The sequence below is a fragment of the Lissotriton vulgaris genome, chromosome 7 (genome assembly GCF_964263255.1).
Source record: "Lissotriton vulgaris chromosome 7, aLisVul1.2, whole genome shotgun sequence".
NCBI lineage: Eukaryota > Metazoa > Chordata > Amphibia > Caudata > Salamandridae > Lissotriton > Lissotriton vulgaris.
Genome location: NC_141695.1, coordinates 1,768,799,787 through 1,768,819,800, shown reverse-complemented (window position 1 = coordinate 1,768,819,800; position 20,014 = coordinate 1,768,799,787). Strand labels below are relative to the sequence as shown.

Genomic DNA, 20,014 nt, shown 5'->3' with positions numbered 1-20,014 from the left:
AGTGGACAATGGGTTAACGACTCTGTCCTCCAGAATTTATTCACTGGACAGCATTGTATCATCTGCTATTGATATAATAGAACAGGATATGCTAATGTTACAACATGGCCAGTCCCAATTACGTTCTATTGTACAGTTAGGCTGGATGTTATAAAACCTCCGTTCAGGCTACGTGCCATGGCGTCTAATCAACACAACGTCATTATTTTCTATCTTTAACCTTACTGATAAACAAATCTCTTTGGCACAAAAAGGAGCAGACTATACGGTGCTGAGCATTGAAAAACTAGAAAAATTGCCATTTACAGTCTCCGAAAGACCCGTCATTGAATGGATAATACATGGCACAATTACAATTCCGATAACAACTTTTCAGTTTCAATATTGCCAAAAGCATATACCAGCAGGCCTGAATGAAAGGTTGGGTAAAGGTTACATCAAGTCGACCTGGAATCTACCATATACACATAAATGTTACAGTGGGGGGAAAAAAGAGATATTTCTTACTGGTAATAACTGTAAAAATGTACTAAGCGGTACACTTCTGTGTCAAGGAATTTACTTGCATGGAGCCTGCGAAGGTTCATCAAATAACCTTTCATGCCACCTGCACGGCACCCCGGCTACACAGATAGAGCCTTTATCCAGACAATTTTCCAACGGCAGTTACGTTATAATAAGTGACCGCAGCTGTTGTGGCTTGGTGCCAGGAAGGGCCTATCTCGTCAGTGTAACTTCCATGGTCACTTGCTGTATGCAAGTATTGTATCCAAACAGCAAACCAGACATGCAGGCAACGATATGGCCTTCTCTGAATATCTCTTCTATTCGAATTGATACTTTAAGCAGAATGAAATCCATTCTTTTACAAACAACTGTGCCTTTAACCTCGTCTAGAGAAACGTATGATCTGCAAGTTGCAAGGACAGCGGCAGAGATACATGCATTATTATCAACAATTTTGCCCCGTGCATTTCGTAGAAATGTTAGGTCAAATTTTAAACATGTCTGATACCAGTGGCATCGCACATGTATTTAAGACAATGTTTTCGGGACTATTAGCACCCTTTGAAGCAGTCCTGAGCATCTTCCCGAATTTCGTGCACTCTGTGTTTGGCGGCCTGCCTCTCATCTTGGGACTCGTAGCAGGAATTTTATTTTTGTTCCTTCTGCTCTGATATGGCAAATCCAGCCACAAACAAAACTCAGGCTACCATGGAAGAAACGATCCTAGCGATGAGATACCGAGAAAGAATAACTAAAGTACTCGGCTTGGCTTGGCTAAGAGATCTGAATACTACCTGGTTTCTTTCATTCAGACCAATCCGGCAAGATTGCATCCTACCTGTTCTACAATGCCTGCTATGCGGAGAAGAATGCGTGTTGGACGTCTGTCTCACACTACCATCAGCAGTACCTTTGGATATCGATACTTTGCTTGGTTCGGTAACGGCTCATGCAACGTGTTGTCCCCAGCGGCTACCTATTCTGATGACGGCATTCTATGAGACCTTACCATTACGATTAGGTGACGGTGAGGTACGAGATGAAAGCGGCACACAGGTACCACCTTCTGTGACCATTGCTGATCTGAACACCGATGACAGCAATGCTTCTCATATATGCACTATTTCTACTTTTTCGGACATGGTCCAACTTTCACCTACTGTTGTAGAAAAATTCTTTGCCAGCCTATCTGAGTTAATGTTCTCTCCTAACAACGAGAATAACTTTTGAGCACATAGCGTTCCCTGAACTCTGAATTCGACCTTCAATTTTGAAAAACAGAACTTCTAAAAAACTGTGGAACTATTTTTTGCCCTGATAGCGAAATTATTTTTCCCCGTTCCCAAAATATTTACCTTTTTTTGGGACATGATACTCTGCTTAAAGTAGAACTATTCTTAGAGAACAAGATTTCTATTTTGAAACTCTAGAGACAATATTTTGATTTAGCCTCTAGCACATGTACAATCTTGTATAAATATGTGATGAAATGGTCTTGACCTTCTCTTCTGTATTAAGAGCCATTTCAAAAATGTAATTTTTGTGATTCATTCAGCCAATATTTCAACGTACTATATATGCATTATCTGAATGATACCACTTCTTGAAAACGTACAGTATATTACTCATTTTTCGTGTATATACCATTTCAAAAGCATTTTTTGTATTTTGGGGTGGTATGGAAAACACATGCATAGTCATATGTTTAAAATTGCTTAGTATTTAGTAATGATGGACAATATACGTGGAGTGGGTGTTGTAAACGTATCTAGGACCCTATTTAAATATTCCCGATTTATGCCCTTATGTGGTTATAACAAATCTTATCCTTATAAAGGCATAAGAATCATATCCATATTAAGTCATAGCCAATGCAGTCCAAATACAGAAAGGCTACTCCCATAGACTCCTAGAAAGTACAACACGTTCTTAAACAAACCAAGCCTCCAGCAGCCCGGGAATTCCCCCTGCTTCTGTATTGATTTTTCGTAGAACTCCTGGAGTACTGAAAGAACACCGAGTTCTTAGTGACGTCTTATGTCCAACCTTACGTCAAACTCGGCACCTTCCAGGCATAAATATACCAACAGCTGCCCTAGCAAAACACATGGTGGTTTAGAGCAGATCAGCTATCTACTTGCCCGACGCCCTGCTGCGGCAAGTGCCGAAGGAAGCCGACCCTCCCATTGACGCACTGAGAGAGACGCTGTCTTTTCTCCTGCCGAGAAATCCAGCTCCAGTATTTTCCAGTCACCCTTGCGGGTTGCTGGGAGATCGAGTCCTGAGACAGAAATACAAGACCTCCTTCATTCTATAACCAAGGTACAGAGCTGATTAGACCCTTAGAGAATTCTTGATTCAGATTCTTGGCAAAAACTACCTTAACTTAAACTGCAGCTCACTTACTCTTTCCCACGTACTAGACTTAGGTTAGGTACACCGGGGTAGGCGTATCTTAGAAGAACCAGTTGAGTACGTTTAGTCATGGTTTTATCTATGTATATATATTTTTTTATCTAGATTAGAAATAACGAACCTCCTTGCTCAGTCGCTACCTCCCCCCTTGGCTCAGGACGAGGCCAGAGGTACCGACGGAGAGGTAAGATATGGCAGGAAAGTAGGCGCTCTGTAGAAATGGAAGGGGTCTTTGTCTTTTTTAGTCATTTAGTTGTTAGATTACTTAGACCAAAACCCTATTCAGGCGAAGAGCTCTATATTGAGGTGCTATCCTGCCAGTCTTTTTACATTGTTAAATTCTTTAAAAAAAATTCTAAAAAGTTTTCCTAATTACATCAGGATTTTACTTAGTAGAGTCTGTCTAAATGAATATTATTAATACACAATGTCATCGCTGGGTGTGGGCTCAGTGGATCAGGTTGTCTGTGGTCTCTCAGAATGGCAAATGCCAAGGTTCTATTAAATTATTGAGTAAATACAGTGAATCAATGGGTTTGGGCATCTCTAGAGCTAGAACCTATACTACAATCAAATTGTTATGTTTTTTTCACTGACTTAGAGCGGGTCCTCCATTTCCTGAGCAGTGGCCAGGAGAGGTGGGGCTTACTCCCAAGGATTTTTGGGTGAGTGACATTAAGATGTTTTTCATTAATTATCCTTTGAAATTAGCTGTAAGAGAGACATTTAACGTTAGGTTAGAAATCATTTTTGTGTCTGTTATATGTACAACTGTTCTTTGTTTGGAATTTTTCAGAAAGAATCCAAGAGGATTTTGAACCGGATTAAGAGACGTAGGAGGTCTTCCACGCTCAACAGTATACCCGGTATCACTTATCTTGGTGTAGATACTTTGGTTTGCACTGAATTCTCCTTTTTCTTTTGCAGTATTGTATTATTAGGTCCTGACGAAAGCCAATAGGGAATACCCCTAAACAACTGGCAGGAACATGTTGACCATTATACCATCTTTCTTTGACAGTTATATTGTCAAACTGTCATACACTTTGTTTTAACATTGACACCCCGATGGCTTCCTATTAAAATTATTTTTAATGTCACGGTAGCCGATTTTTAACTTTTCACTTTTTGTTTCACACACTTTTTTCTCACTGCAATTCTATCCCACACCATTCATTCTATCCCTATTATTCTATGGTTGGATCCATCGCTGGTGGTCTCGGAGAAGTGGAGATTAACACACTATTTCAACAAAGTGTTACTCCTTATCCATACGAGTTTTCACAACAATCCCAGATGATGATGCTCCGCCATTTGGGTGGGCTGATGGGATTCTTTTCCTGTATACAGTGAACTCTCTTGTTTTTCCAGACACATAGTCCTCTCACTCTACAGACCACTGACAGTCATTTTTGTTTGTTTCTACATGTATATGGGGGTGTAGACTGCCTGGTGGTTCTATAAATATGGTTTCCCCTTAGACCCTACCCCAACCGTTTTGTTATATATGTATCTTAGAAGCACCAGTTGAGTACGTTTAGTCATGGTTTTATCTATGTATATATTCTTTTTTATCTATTTTAAACACTGTATGGCTTAGAAACCATACCATGCTTTTACAGTATTATTTCATAATACTCTTTTTACTGTACGCACTTTACTTTATAACAAGTATTGCAATTGTGGCAACTCACTTCTCTTGCATGGGAAAGAAGACTATTCAATAAATAACCTCTTTTATTGAAAACGCCCGTCTCTCTATTTCTCTGCGCTTCTGGTGAAACTAAGCATGCACGATTGACTGAGTGAAATAGTTATCTTTTGTTTCCGCGACTCTGGAGATATACTCCTTATTCTGGAGGGAGCAAAGTTGTCATGTTTATGCGGTTGTCTGAGACTAATCCCTTCTTGTCTATTCAGGAAAGTTAACACCTTCTTGTTTACTCGAGAAAGTTTCTAGTGACCTCTGAGCTAGCTGGCATTCATAATTAAGTCTAACATATTCAATAGAGACCTAGTCGACCTAAGACCTACGTCTAAACTATCGTTTATGTTATTCCAATGCGCAGAGCCTATCGGGAATATAGAAACTACACTACAGAGTCGTCCTAGGCTGACGGGTTGGAGCCGAGGATGAGGACCACCGTCTTGTCCGAGTTCAACTTCAGATGGCTGATCTTCATCCAGTCGGAGATGGTCTTCATTCCTTTATGGAGGTTGGCTTTGGCGGTGATGGGGTCCTTGGTAAGGGAGAGGATCAGTTTTGTGTCGTCGGCATAGGAGATAATGTTTAGGTCGTGCTGTCGGGCGACGTGTGCGAGCGGGGCCATGTAAATGTTCAAGAGTGTCGGGTTGAGGGAAGATCCTTGGGTACGCCACAGATGATCTCGGAGGCAACGGAACGGGGGAAGGCGGACGCTCTAGGTTCTGCCAGAGAGGAAGGAGGTGGTCCATTCCAGAGCCTTGTCTTGGATCGCTGCGGCGTGGAGGCGTGCACGTAGAGTGCGGTGGCGGACGGTATTGAAGGCGTCAGAGGTCTAGGAGGATGAGTGCAGCAGTCTCCCCATTGTGATGTCGTCTGTGGCGGCAATGAGGGCGGTCTCGGTGCTGTGGTTGCTGCGGAACCCTGACTGGGAAGGGTCGAGAATTCTGTTCTCTCCGAGGTATCGGGTTAGCTGTCTGTTAACGATTTTCATGATGACCTTGGCCGGGAAGGGGAGCAGAGAGATTGGTTGGAAGAACTTGAGGTCTCTTGGGTCTGCCATGGGTTTTTTGAGTAGGGTGTTGATCTCAGCATGTTTCCAGCTCTCTGGGAAGATCGTGGTCTCAAGGGAGAGATTGATGACATTGCGTAGGTGGGGTGCGATGGAGCTGCTTGCTTTGTTGAAGACGTGGTGCGGGAATGGGTCTGACGTAGAGCCGGAGTGGATTGTGCTCATGGTCTTGATGGTGTCATCGACGCTCATGCTGGTCCAGGCTAGCAAGGGGACGTGGTCGATGGTGTGCAGAGGGTCTGTTGTGTTGCTGTCTGTTGGGGCTGTCTGGGTGTTGGAGCTGTTGTGGATGTCTGCTATTTTGAGGTGGAAGAAGGTGGCGAGGGAGCTGCACAGGGCTTGCGGCGGCGGGATGTCGTTGGTGTTGGACCTGGGATTGGAGAGTTCCTTCACGATGTTGAAGAGCTCCTCACTGTCATCTGCGTTGTTGTCGAGGCGGTCTTTGAAGGAGGTCTTCTTGGCAGCCCTGATGAGGTAGTGGTGGTTGCAGATGGCGTCCTTGTGTGCTGCGTGGCTGTCCGGAGTTTGTTCACTGTGCCATTTCTTCTCTGGTTTACAGCAGGCTTGCTTGGAATCTCGAAGTTCTGAGGTGAACCAGCTGGCCCTCTTACTGGTGTCTCTGTGGGGGTGTTTCTTCAGCGGGGCGAGTGTGTTGGCGCAGTCCTCGATCCAGCATCTGAGGTTGTGGGCAGCGACGTCAGTGTTGGAGGGTTCGGTGGGTGGGCTGAGAGTGAGGTTTGATTGTAGTTGGTCTTCAGTGATTTTGCTCCAGCGGCGGCGGGGGATCTAATGGGTGCGGTGGTGTGTGGTGGGTTTCTGGAAGGTGAAGTGGATGCAGCGGTGGTCGGTCCAGAGGAGTTGGGTGGTGTGGCTGACAGAGACGTGCGGGCTTGAGGAGAAGACGGAGTCGAGCGTGTGGCCGGCAGAGTGAGTGGGCGTTGTGACCAGTTGTTTCAGTCCGAGGTTGGCAATGTTATCCATCAGGGTTGTGGAGTTGTTGTCATTGTTGTTCTCAAGGTGAAGGTTCAGGTCTCCGAGGAGGATGTAATCAGTGGAGGTCAGGGCATGCGTGCTGATGAAGTCGGCAATGGAGTCGCTGAACTGAGGGAGGGGTCCGGGGGGCGGTAGACGAGGGTGCCTCTGAGGGTGGAGCTGGGGGTCTGTGTGGATCTGGAAATGCATGTGTTCAGCGGTGCTGAGCGTGTCATCAGTGCTAGTTGAGACCCTGATGCTGTTCGTGTGGACGATGGCAGTTCAGGCAGGTGAAGGGACCGTGTGTGTGTTTCGGGGCGGCCTTGAAGCAGTTGTGGGTCGGTCCGGGGTAGGGAGCGTGCAGAGTGCTGGCGTCGTAGTGACAGTGGTTGTCGTGGCGCGTGCAGGGGCCAGGGGTTCTGGCGCTGGGCGCGGTACAGGTGCGGACGGATGCAGACGGGCTTGCCGCACACCAGCGGCGTGACCGCGCAGCAGCCGGCATGTATGGGGAGGTGGGAGTGAGGAGCAGCTTGGAGGCGGAAGGCGAGGGCAGCGAATGAGCAGTCAGGGTGGCGGAGCCGCAGGGGACACAGCGGCGGGGGCGTTGAGGGGCGAAGAAGGAAACAGAAGGCAAAAGGGCACAACAATTGAGGGGGAAACGAGTGGCACAGAGGGCAGAAAGATTACAAAAAGGGCAAAAAGGTCACAAGAATATAGGGGGAAACGAGTGGCACAGAAGGCAAAAAGCTCACAAGAAGGGCAAAAAGGTCACAGAAACGGGGGCAACGAGTGGCACAGAAGGCAAAAGGTCACAAGAAAGGGCAGAAAGGTCACAAAAAACGGGGGAAACGAGAGGCACAGAAGACAGAAAGGTCACAGAAATACAGGGGCAGCTAAGCAACAGAAGACAAAAACGGGTAGAGAGACACGGGGGCCGCGAGAGGAGCAGAAGGAAAAACCGGGCAGCGAGGGAGCAGAAGGGAAACCAATCAGAGAGACACGGGGGCAACAAGGGGAACAGAGGGAGAGAACGGGCACAGACCATGTACAGGCAGCGAGGGAGACAGACAACAGCAATTACAGACACATCAATAAAAATGCAGTCACTACAACAGGAGCAATGAAAGAAAATACAGGCAATACAATGGAGGATGAGCAAACCTACGGCCTACCACTGGCCACTAGGGATGAGGCGCAGGTGGTAGCCTGCGGGTGGAGGAGGGCCTCAAACTTCCTCAGCAGCTGCAGCTGGGCAGGGAGGCACAGGCGGTGCTGTGCGGAGGGGGTGCGACCTACCTGGAAGGGTCAAGCCCATGATATTCCTTTAGCAGGACCCCTGGGCCAGAACAAGACTTGGGACACAATTGTCCCTCACTTTCACTGGGCCCACACGTCTGAAGACACAAAGGAGTTTTGTTGCTCCTGTGTAACCTGTCAAGTCAGTGGTAAGGTAGGTGGCACTATAAATGCTCCCCTGATACCACTACCTGTGGTGGGGGTTCCCTTTGAAAGAGTGGGGATTGACATTCTTGGACCAATGGATCGTCAGACAGCATCTGGGCATAGTTTTATACTAGTGGTGGTGGACCATGCCACTAGGTACCCAGAAGCTATTCCCCTTAGGACCACTACAGCACCTGTTGTGGCAAGAGCCCTCTTGGGAGTGTTGTCAAGAGCGGGGTTCCCTAAGGAGGTAGTATTTGACAGAGATGCAAACTTTATGTCCAGCTACTTGATTGCAATGTGGAAGGAGTGTGGAGTGAACTATAAATTCACCACACCCTATCACCCACAGTGCAATGGTTTAGTTGAAAGAGTCAACAACACTTTAAAGGTTATGATTAAGGGTCTCCCAGAAAAGCTCTGGTGGAGATGGGACATCCTGCTACCCTGCCTTTTGTCTGCAACCAGGGAGGTTCCTCAGAAGGGGGTTGGCTACAGCCCATTTGAACTTCTGTTTGGACACCCTGTCAGAGGACCATTATGTCTGGCGAAGGATTGATGGGAGATACAGCTCAAACCCGCTAAACAGGATATTGTGGACTATTTACTTGGTCTCCGTTCCAGGATGGCTGAGTACATGAAAAAGGTAACTAAAAATCTTGAGGCTAGCCAGGAATTACAGAAAGCCTGGCATGATCAAAAGGCTGTACTGACTGTTTACCAGGCAGGACAGAAAGTGTGGTTGTTGGAGCCTGTGGCCCCAGCAGCTCTCCAAGACAAGTGGAGTGGACCCCACACTATTGTTGAACAGAACGGAGAGGTTACCTATTTGGTAGATCTTGGAACTCCCAGGAGCCCCCATAGGGTGCTTCATGTCAACAGATTGAAACCATTTGTTGACAGGGCAGACATGGGCTTGCTCGTGGCTACTGATGAAAGACAGGAGGAAGAGAGTGACCATCTCCCAGACCTGCTCTCTCAGAACCCTGATGATGGATCCGTAGATGGAGTAGCCTTGGCAGGCAGCCTCACTGACCAGCAGCAAACTGATTGCAGACATGTTCTAAATCAGTTTAGGAATATGTTTTCTCCGACTCCAAGTCAGACTACCTGGGGCACTCATGAAGTGGACACTGGGGACAGTCTGCCTGTTAAAAATAAGATTTCCAGGCAACCTGATCATGTAAGGGACTGTATCAGGACTGAAGCTCTTGGTCTAGTCCAGTAGTCTTGGTACCTAAACCTCACACCCAGGGTGGTAAGCGAGAGATGAGTTTATGTGTAGACTACAGGGGTCTCAATGCAGTCACAAGGACTGATGCCCATCCAATTCCCAGAGTAGATAAACTCATAGATATGTTGGCCTCAGCCAAATTTCTGAGCACATTTGATCTAACAGCTGGCTCCTGGCAGATCAGACTAGCTGATGATGCAAAGCCAAAAATAGCATTCTCAACCCCTTGTGGACATTATCAATTTGTGGTAATGCCCTTTGGTCTGAAGAATGCACCTGCCACATTCCAAAGGTTGGTGAACAAAGTCTTAAACAGGCCTGGAAGAATATAGTGCAGCACATCTAGATGATATTGCTGTCTTTAGCTCCACCTGGGAGGATCACCTGGTCCACCTGAGAAATGTTTTGGAGGCCCTACAAAATGCAGGCCTAACTATCAAGGCCAGTAAGTGCCAGATCGGGCAGAGTCAGGTTGTGTACTTGGACCACCTTGTAGGTGGAGGCCAAGTTCAACCATTGCAGAGCAAAATCCAAACCATCAAAGACTGGGTTGCTCCCACTACCCAGACTCAGGTCAGAGCTTTCTTGGGCCTGACAGAACTATAGAAGATTTGTCAAGTGGCATGAATCCGTTGTGACACCCCTGAATGACTTAACTTCTAAAAGAATGCCTAAGAAAGTTCAGTGGACAGTCAGCTGTCAGAAGGCATTTGATTACCTTAAGCAGGTTATGTGCACGGCACCAGTTCTGCAAAGTCCTAACTACTCCAGAGAATTAATTGTCCAAACAGATGCATCTGAGTTGAGGGTAGGGGCTGCGCTGTCACAATTGAATGATGAAGGTCAGGACTAGCCAGTAGCTTTTATTAGCAGAAGGCTGACCCCTAGAGAGAAACGTTGGTCAGCTATTGAGAGGGAGGCCTTTGGTGTGGTTTGGGTTCTGAAGAAGCTGAGGCCATACTTGTTTGAAACTCACTTCACTGTTCAGGCTGACCATAAGCCACTCTTATGGCTAAAACCAATGAAGGGTGAAAACCCCAAACTTTTGAGGTGGTCCATTTCCCTACAGGGGATCGACTATACAGTAGAACATAGACCTGGGAGTAACCATGCCAATGCAAATGGACTCTCCAGATATTCCCACTTAGAACATGAAGACTCAACTGTTCAAGGTTAGTTTAATGTCCCTGCGTTTGGGGTGGTTGTGTAGGAGAGGAGGGTCTGCTTACTATGGTTACCCCCACTTTTTGCTGTGCTTCACTGATTTATCTACTTTAGTCTGGCTGGGGCCCTGCTAACCGGGACCCCAGCCTAGCTGCTTCCTCTTTAAATTGATTGCATGTACATTAGGTACACTTCAGATTGGTTACTGGGTTACCCTTATGAGTCACTAGTATATGGTACCTTAGGTACCAAGGGCATAGGTACCCGAGAGGCCTACCAGTGGCTGAAGCATGTATTATGCCACCCCTGGGAAGCCTTCCAAAATGGCACCAGAGGTCTGCTACTGCAGCCTGGGGAAGGTGGTTCTTGTACCCCTTACTAAGATGTAGGTTACCTATATTTACCTTTAAATACAGACACATATAAACCTATAATTCACTCCTATGGCAGGCCTTGACAATCCTGAAGGCAGAGTTCTTGGTTTTGTGTGAGAGGGTGCCCAAGCATGATCTGAGCCCCACTGCAGCTTTCGAAATCACTTCCTTATAGCTGTTCTGTCATACAGCTATACCATATACTCTTAAGTGCATTATAACCTCACGTTAAATGCTAACTTTGGAATCGCTGCATCAAAACATGTTGTGGTTGGTGTTAAACAATTTGGAATCCTACCCCCCCCCCCCCCCCCCAAACCCACCAGCCCTGGCGGCAAGGGTAGAATTCCACCCATCTAGAAATAGACATGTACACTCTTACCTGACCGGTAATAGTTTAAAAGAGCCCCAGCATCATAAAATGGATGCTGCTGCCACAGACACGAGTCTGACCTCCTGCTGCTGGACGAAACTCCGGCAGGGGGTGCCTGGAGAATAGGTTTCCTGTCCAGGGAGGTGTAACCACCTCCCTAGACAGACTTATTGGGGCTGGGTGGGTGCATTCAGTGAGTGCTTTTCAGATAGTGCCTGTGGCACACAAGGTGTCCCTCTGCATACCCTAGTTCATACCGGTTGCTGGGGCACTCAGCCCCAGCTCTGGCGCAAAACTACACAAAGGGGAAGGGGTGTATCCAGCCCCTCCCCAGGTCCTCCCAAAGGTGGGACTTTAGAATTAGTCCAACCCCTAAGCTTAGTATAAATATAGGAACCCAGTCCCTAGGACTTTAGATTACCCTGGACGAAACTCTGCAACATATCCTAGAACTTCGACATTCTATTTTGACTACAAGACGGAAGGATCTCCCTTGGGGTCAAGAAGTGACTCCCCTGTTCAAACAGGCACCAAAGAAGCATCTTGCCGGCCTGCCTTTCTCAGGCTCCCGCCGGATCCCAAAGGATTTGCGACACAGGACACATACTTCCAGACATCTCTGAGGCACGCACTGATCTATTTCCATTATATGCTCTTTGTGATCCGTAGGGCACACGTGCTTTGCAGCAGGCTCATTAACCCTCTGTGCTACTTTATGAGGAGTCACAACTTGCACTAAACAAAACACCGATCTCTGCAGCAGGTCAATCGATCTCCAGAGACTCTGGACACTTTTATGGTTGCCATAAAGTTGCTGGAGGCCAGGGGCGCCGCAGCAGGTGCTTGTGAAACGTATTGTACTTGAAAACACGCCCCCACCTCAAAAGTCAGCGCCTGGTGCAGTGGCACCAACCGCACCCCCCCAAGGGCCGGCCCTGCACACAATCACTGAGGACTGAGAAGTGCAAGTGTCCGAGGGTCACACACAAGACCCCGAGCTCCTGGAGTGAGACAAGTGTCCGAGGATCACACAAGACCCCGAGCTCCTGGAGTAAGACAAGTGTCCGAGGGTCACACAAGACCCCGAGCTCCTGGAGTGAGACAAGTGTCCGAGGATCACACAAGACCCCGAGCTCCTGGAGTGAGACAAGTGTCCGAGGATCACACAAGACCCTGAGCTCCTGGAGTAAGACAAGTGTCCGAGGGTTACACAAGACCCTGAGCTCCTGGAGTAAGACAAGTGTCCAATGATCACACAAGACCCGAGCTCCTGGAGTGAGACAAGTGTCCGAGGATCACACAAGACCCCGAGCTCCTGGAGTGAGACAAGTGTCCGAGGATCACACAAGACTCCGAGCTCCTGGAGTGAGATAAGTGTCGAAGGGTCACACAAGACCCCGAGCTCCTGGAGTAAGCTAAGTGTCGAAGGGTCACACAAGACCCCGAGCTCCTGAAGTAAGACAAGTATGCAAGGGTCACACAGGACTCCGAGCTCCTGGAGTGAGACAAGTGTCCAGGGGTCACACAAGACCCCGAGCACCTGGAGTAAGACAAGTGTCTGAGGGTCACGCAAGACCCTGAGCTCCTGGAGTAAGACAAGTGTCTGAGGGATACACAAGACCCTGAGCCCCTGGAGTGAGACAAGTGTCCAGGGGTCACACAAGACCCCGAGCTCCTGGAGTAAGACAAGTGTCTGAGGGTCACACAAGACCCCGAGCTCCTGGAGTAAGACAAGTGTCCAGGGGTCACAGAAGACCCTGAGCTCCTGGAGTAAGACAAGTGTCTGAGGGTCACACAAGACCCCGAGCTCCTGGAGTAAGACAAGTGTCCAGGGGTCACACAAGACCCCGAGCTCCTGGAGTAAGACAAGTGTCTGAGGGTCACACAAGACCCCGAGCTCCTGGAGAAAGATAAGTGTCGAAGGGTCACACAAGACCCCGAGCTCCTGAAGTAAGACAAGTGTGCAAGGGTCACACAGGACCCCGAGCTCCTGGAGTGAGACAAGTGTCCGAGGGTCACACAAGACCCCGAGGTCCTGGAGTGAGACAAGTGTCCGAGGGTCACGCAAGACCCTGAGCTCCTGGAGTAAGACAAGTGTCTTAGGGTCACTCAAGACCCCGAGCTCCTGGAGTAAGACAAGTGTGCAAGGGTCACACAGGACCCCGAGCTCCTGGAGTGAGACAAGTGTCCGAGGCTCACACAAGACCCCGAGCTCCTGGAGTAAGACAAGTGTCCGAGGGTCACACAAGACCCCGAGCTCCTGGAGTAAGACAAGTGTCCGAGGGTCACACAAGACCCCGAGCTCCTGGAGTAAGACAAGTGTCTGAGTGTCACACAAGACCCCAAGCTCCTGGAGTGAGACAAGTGTCCGAGGGTCACACAAGACCCCGAGCTCCTGGAGTAAGACAAGTGTCCGAGGGTCACACAAGACCCCGAGCTCCTGGAGTAAGACAAGTGTCCGAGGGTCACACAAGACCACGAGCTCCTGGAGTAAGACAAGTGTCTGAGGGTCACACAAGACCCCGAGCTCCTGGAGTAAGACAAGTGTCCGAGAGTCACACAAGACCCCGAGCTCCTGGAGTGAGACAATTGTCCAAGGGTCACACACAAGACCCTGAGCTCCTGAAATAAGACAAGTGTCCGAGGGTCACATAAGACCCCGAGCTCCTGGAGTAAGACAAGTGTCTGAGGGTCACACAAGACCCCGAGCTCCTGGAGTAAGACAAGTGTCAGAGGGTCACACAAGACCCCGAGCTCCTGGAGTAAGACAAGTGTCCGAGAGTCACACAAGACCCCGAGCTCTTGGAGTAAGACAAGTGTCCGAGGGTCACACAAGACCCCGAGCTCCTGGAGTAAGATAAGTGTCCGAGGGTCACACAAGACCCCAAGCTCCTGGGGTAAGACAAGTGTCCGAGGGTCACACAAGACCCCGAGCTCCTGGAGTAAGACAAGTGTCCGAGGGTCACACAAGACCCCTAGCTCTTGGAGTAAGACAAGTGTCCGAGGATCACACAAGACCCCGAGCTCCTGGAATAAGACAAGTGTCCGAGGGTCACACAAGATCCCGAGCTCCAGGAGTAAGACAAGTGTCCGAGGGTCACACAAGACCCCGAGCACCTGGAGTGAGACAAGTGTCGAGGGTCACGCAAGAACCCGAGCTCCAGGAGTAAGACTAGTGTCCGAGGGTCACACAAGACCCCGAGCTCCTGGAGTAAGATAAGTGTCCGAGGGTCACACAAGACCCCGAGCTCCTGGAATAAGACAAGTGTCCGAGGGTCACACAAGATCCCGAGCTCCAGGAGTAAGACAAGTGTCCGAGGGTCACACAAGACCCCGAGCACCTGGAGTGAGACAAGTGTCGAGGGTCACGCAAGAACCCGAGCTCCAGGAGTAAGACAAGTGTCCGAGGGTCACACAAGACCCCGAGCTCCTGGAGTAAGATAAGTGTCCGAGGGTCACACAAGACCCCGAGATCCTGGAGTAAGATAAGTGTCCGAGGGTCACACAAGACCCCGAGCTCCTGGAGTAAGATAAGTGTCCGAGGGTCACACAAGACCCCGAGCTCCTGGAGTGAGACAAGTGTCCGAGGGTCACACAAGACCCTGAGCTCCTGGAGTAAGACAAGTGTCCGAGGGTCACACAAGACCCCGAGCTCCTGGAGTAAGACAAGTGTCCGAGGGTCACACAAGACCCCGAGCTCCTGGAGTAAGACAAGTGTCCGAGGGTCACACAAGACCCCGAGCTCCTGGAGTAAGACAAGTGTCTGAGGGTCACACACAAGACCCTGAGCTCCTAGAGTGAGACAAGTGTATACAGGAGCAGCAGGGCCGGCCTTAACACTGGTGGCGGCCTGTGCGTCAATGTCTGTTGGCGCCCCCCCAATGAGCACCTCTGCCACAGATTCCTTCACTAGCACCCTTTAACGGTGCCCCCTCAAGTCTCAGATTCATTTCGATTTATAGCACCTCTCATACCAGTGTAAGGTGTCAGAGCACTTTACATCATACACACATTGCACAGAGACAATCATATGTGTGTAAATCAGTGTATAGGAAATGTTACATCAGACAGGACTACGAGGAGTAGTGTAGGAGTGACGTGCCATCGATACTGGTAGGCAATATAGTTTAAGAGTCCTTATTCTGGTAAGGCGCTAATTCAGAATGTAAAACATAGCATCATGGTTAGGGGTTCTCTTTAATAATAAGAATTGTTTTCCAATTAAATGAGCCCTTTGGGCAAGATCAGGATGATGAAAGACTGGGCAAAAAAAGCATGGGGCATATTACCAAGCAATAGCGATAATTATCGCTATTGCTTGGTTAGAGACAAAAAATTACCGCTGAGCTGCGGCGATTTTTATAGCAAATAAACCTTGGTATTATTAAGGTTTATCGCAAATGCGATAAAAATCGTCCGCAATGCATGAATATCGCTGGAAAGTCAGCGATATTCATGCATTACCTACCGAGCTAATGCTCTTAGCCATGTTATCCACCTCCCATTGGATAACATGGCTAAGAACTGCTCAGGGCAGGTGTTACCTTTTGGAGATATTTGCGCTTAGCACGAATATCTCCAAAAGTTGGTAATCGAAGATAGCGATGTTAGCGACTGTTTCCAGTCGCTAACATCTTGGCACGTCCACTTTGCATCTCATTAGTGATAAATATCACTGACATGCAAAGTGGGGCCCAAGATGGTTGCTATCTCCTACTAGCTGTCGCTAACTGGTGTTAGCGACAGCTAGGTAATAGGGAGATAATTTTATCTCCGCTTTCTTGCCTTTTAAAGCCAAAAAAGCGGAGATAACCCCCCTTGATAATATGCCCCCATATAGCTCTAACATATACCTCGCAGTTTGCAGCAGCTCTTTGATGACAGTTAATAGCTCAATGTTCTATATTAGAATTTTGACTTATAAAGGACAAGTAACAAAAGGAGCTCTCTTACAAAAGCAGGAACCCACTGACCTATTTACATTATATGCACTTTGTTATTTGCATCGTACACGTTCTTAGCAGCAGGGACTTTAACCCTCTGCACTACCTTAGGGTGAGACAACACTTCCACCAGGCAAACCTCCGGTCTGTCTCCAGGAAGACGAGTAATCACCGGAGTTCCCTTGACATTTTAACTGATGCCTTAAAATTGCTGGAGGCCAGAAACGCCGCAGCAGGAGGTGCTTTTAAAATGATAATATACTTGGGAAAATGATGCCCTCACCCGAAGTCAGCGCCCGGTGCGGTGGCACCCATCGCACCGCCCTAGAACCAGGCCTGGGTGGCAGTGACAGAACAGGTGTGGCCGACCTTACCGTGCACTCTGAGCTGTGCTGTGGCCTCCTGTAGCCCCATCGGTTCCACGTTCATTCGCACAGTGTAGTTTCCGCTGTGATTCGTCTGCACATCTGTGATCCGCAGAGACCCGTCCGGGAGCAGAGACTCTCGGCCGGTGGCTTTACGACTATAGGACGGAGGACCGCTGCCATAGAGACTGAGGATTCGGTCATCTCTGCGTGTCCCCGCGCTCCTGAACCAGCCAACGTCTTCTAAACGCCCCTCGTACCGCACAGACAGGGTGACGGTGTCTCCCACCGCTGCGGTCACCACATCTGGAGTGATTGACAGCTGCGCCACCGTGCACTGGAACAATGACGTCACCCAGACTGACGTCACCCAGGCTGAAAGAAAACACAGAAGAGAAACAACATCAGAGGCGCTGCGGGTGAACCCCAAAAACAACAGACACCAGTGGGTGCGGAGAGACAAAGGCGACTGTAACAAGATGAATGGATTACACACAAGCATTACAAAATCAGCGCAGAGCTACAACGTCTACACTTGAAGTCCTAGACAACTTATTTTAAATAAATACGCAATTATCACAATTCATTCGAGAAAATATACGTAATTATTCCCCCAGTTAATACCATAATCCTATTCCCAAGTTTAAGTTAACATATAATACAAAATCTCAAACACTGTTTACCCAAGCTCCCGTAAACCCAGCCTGTGTCCTGCTCCCACAGAGAGTGTGGTGCAAACAAGTGTTTTGTCTCTTCAGCCTACTCGCTGTTAACTCAGTAACCTTGACCAGTCTCCCATGAGCCCGCACGTGGTTCTATCCCCAAACCTTGGCAGCATCACTGACCCGAGACCCCTAATGTCCATTACAAAGGCTTCAGCAGTTGAACCCGATCAACCTTTACTTCTGGACAGACACAAGGGGGGGCCGTGGAGTCAGCTGTAGGGTCACAGAGGTGGCCACGCCTACCATGAAAGACGCGTCACTTCCCCCGCCAGCCCTGATGGCAGATATTGGCAATAACAGGGGTCTGCATCTCATCAATCCCCTCCTCGAAGCCGCCACACTGGACTGGATCAATAAATCTGTGGGTTTGGAGATCTGAGGGTCTCTGGAACAGAGTGACCTGCCTGTAGGTTCCCACCTCACGTAGGGCACATTTACTAAACTTTCACGCCCTGCAGCGCCCCAAGCAATGCTTCTGCGCTGTGTGAAAGGGAGGGAGCAGAAATACACACTATTTACAAAGATATGGATCATTCCAGCTCGCTCCTTGCACTGGTGCACGGTGTGCTGTCTAGCGCCAACACAGGCACCAAGGTGCACAATAGTGCAAGGGGGCCTGTATTACAGACAGGATTGTTTTTGTGCAGGAAATTATAACTTCCAGCACAAAATGAAGGCATCGAGACATGTTCTCTTTCTATGTGCGCTGCAGAATGCGGCTCCTGTGGATGAAATAATGAGGAGAAATAAAGATGCTCCTCCTCGATACACTCCAGTGTTGACACATTCCCTGGTTTACTCGTCGTTGTAAATATGGGAATGTGGCACCATCCATGTGTGGACGCATGGAAACACTCCACCCATATAATGCCCCCAAGTAGAAATGCAGTGAAACGCAGCACGTGTAACTTCATTGTGTTGCAGTTTTTTACAAAGCTGTGTGACGGCACAAATCTCCCTTGCGTGGCTTTGCAAATCTTACTGTTGACTTTGCGTTGTCTCAAAGACCACCCACCGCTGTTCCCCAAGGCGGTCCTTTTCTGGAGAGGGCTCTGTCCACACATCCGACTCCCTACTCTTCACCTTCTCCCAGTTCATCTCCTTGTGGATCAAGGTCTCATGAAGGTCATGCAAAGAGATGAAGGTCTCCCAGATACCCGGGCACGTGGCTCTGGATGGAGGTCACGGACAGTAAACAACTCTCGCCCTGGAGATTAGGAGGCATTAGATCACCTTATAACAATGGTTCACGAGTAGTTCATAATTAGGACCAATACTGCACACAAATAGTGCACATTTTGTAACTGTAGTGCACTAACTGTAGGAACACTCACTCTGTTCTCCCCGTCACCTCTTTCATTCCCAACCTATGTGTTTGGAAGACTTCTCAAGGTCTTTTAAGTGCATTATACAAACAATGAAAGAACATATTTAAGAACAATTCAGAAACACGCCTGCCTCTTTCATCTCCCTGCTTACGTCATACTTACGTCATTCATGGGAGACATGGCTTTCCACAATCTTATATTTTGAAGCTACCGACTTAGCAATTAGTAATGTTGTGAGGTCAGTGTCCTCTATCTCTAAATGACACAATGTGTGACCCTGGGAGTCTCCTGTGTGCAGGAACTACAGGCACCGGTCATGGAGTCTCACCCGTCACTTGCCTCACCTGTGTGGATCCAGCCCCAGCCGCCATGAACTCGTCCACCCGGTCTCCAGCTCTTCAGTGAAATCACCATTGTGCTTCAAACACCACGAGCTGAGCTCACACTTTAGCTGGGAGAAGACTTGAGTGTGCAGAACCCGCCCTGGGTCCTCACTCCACTGTCTTCAGAGATAGAACCGCTGAATCTTTCAAGATCCGATCCTTTCACAGTCCTGTGTGCAGTGAGAGTGCCTGCTCTTGGCCTCTCCCCATCTCCTCCAGCCCTCTGCTGCAGGGATGCCTCCTCCCCTCTCACCAGCTGTGACACCCCGGGTCTGTGGTTAGAGTTTGTCACTTTTCTAAGAAACACCTCTGCTTAGGTTTATTTCTCCACCAAGTCAGTTCCTCTTCTCTAGCAGGAAACGGTTCCCACGCCTTTGGTTATATTTTTAACTTTGAAGCTGGCATGCTACATCACACAGGACATGGAGACGCTATCGCCCAGATCCAGAAATATTTTGCCTCGAGTTTGCATCACTCATCGTGCACCCTTAAGAACCAACACATATCGGGGAGGGTGCACGCTGATGGTGGGCTCCATGGCGGGCACTGAGGCCTCACCAGGGGGGCTCTGCAGCATATACCGGCAGAATGAGGCTGCCTGCGGCCCAAGCAGGGGGCCCCATAGGAGGGCAGCCTCCTTAGCCACATGATGGCACAAACACTACAGGACCAGATATGACACCACTAATGTGTTCGCTGTGGGTTAAGAATGAAAAAATCCCTGCAATTAAGCCAATACAACCCGCTGCCTGTCAGCCAGGTGGGCTGCGTTAGTTGTCATCTAAAAGTGTGCAGTGGCCTCAATGGTGGTGAGACAGATGTGTTTGGAGCACATAAGCAGACATCCACCAGAACACATATGCATTTTCAGTGAAGGTGCAGGTAAATTGGTTCGTATGATTCACTACAGCTTATCGCGACCCAGAAGCAATTGCATCTGTTCGACACTCTGGTATACCTTGAATTAAGACAGACTAAAGACAAAATCCTAACTTATGTCTGTCTTAAGTTTGT

At 48.6% G+C, this 20,014-nt stretch overlaps 1 protein-coding gene across 1 annotated transcript in view; it reads right to left on the bottom strand.

Annotated features, from left to right (window-relative positions):
- LOC147706631 (uncharacterized) overlaps positions 1–19,226 on the bottom strand; it is a 147,188-nt gene extending 127,962 nt beyond the window's left edge. Inside the window, exons 1-2 of the mRNA XM_086933118.1 lie at positions 18,962–19,226; positions 16,574–16,939 (exon numbers count right to left, since the gene is read on the bottom strand). Of these exons, the coding sequence (XP_086789244.1) occupies positions 16,574–16,939; positions 18,962–19,031 (436 nt within the window). The 5' untranslated portion in view covers positions 19,032–19,226. The remainder of the gene's footprint in view (positions 1–16,573; positions 16,940–18,961) is intronic.
- Positions 19,227–20,014: the final 788 nt, after the last annotated feature.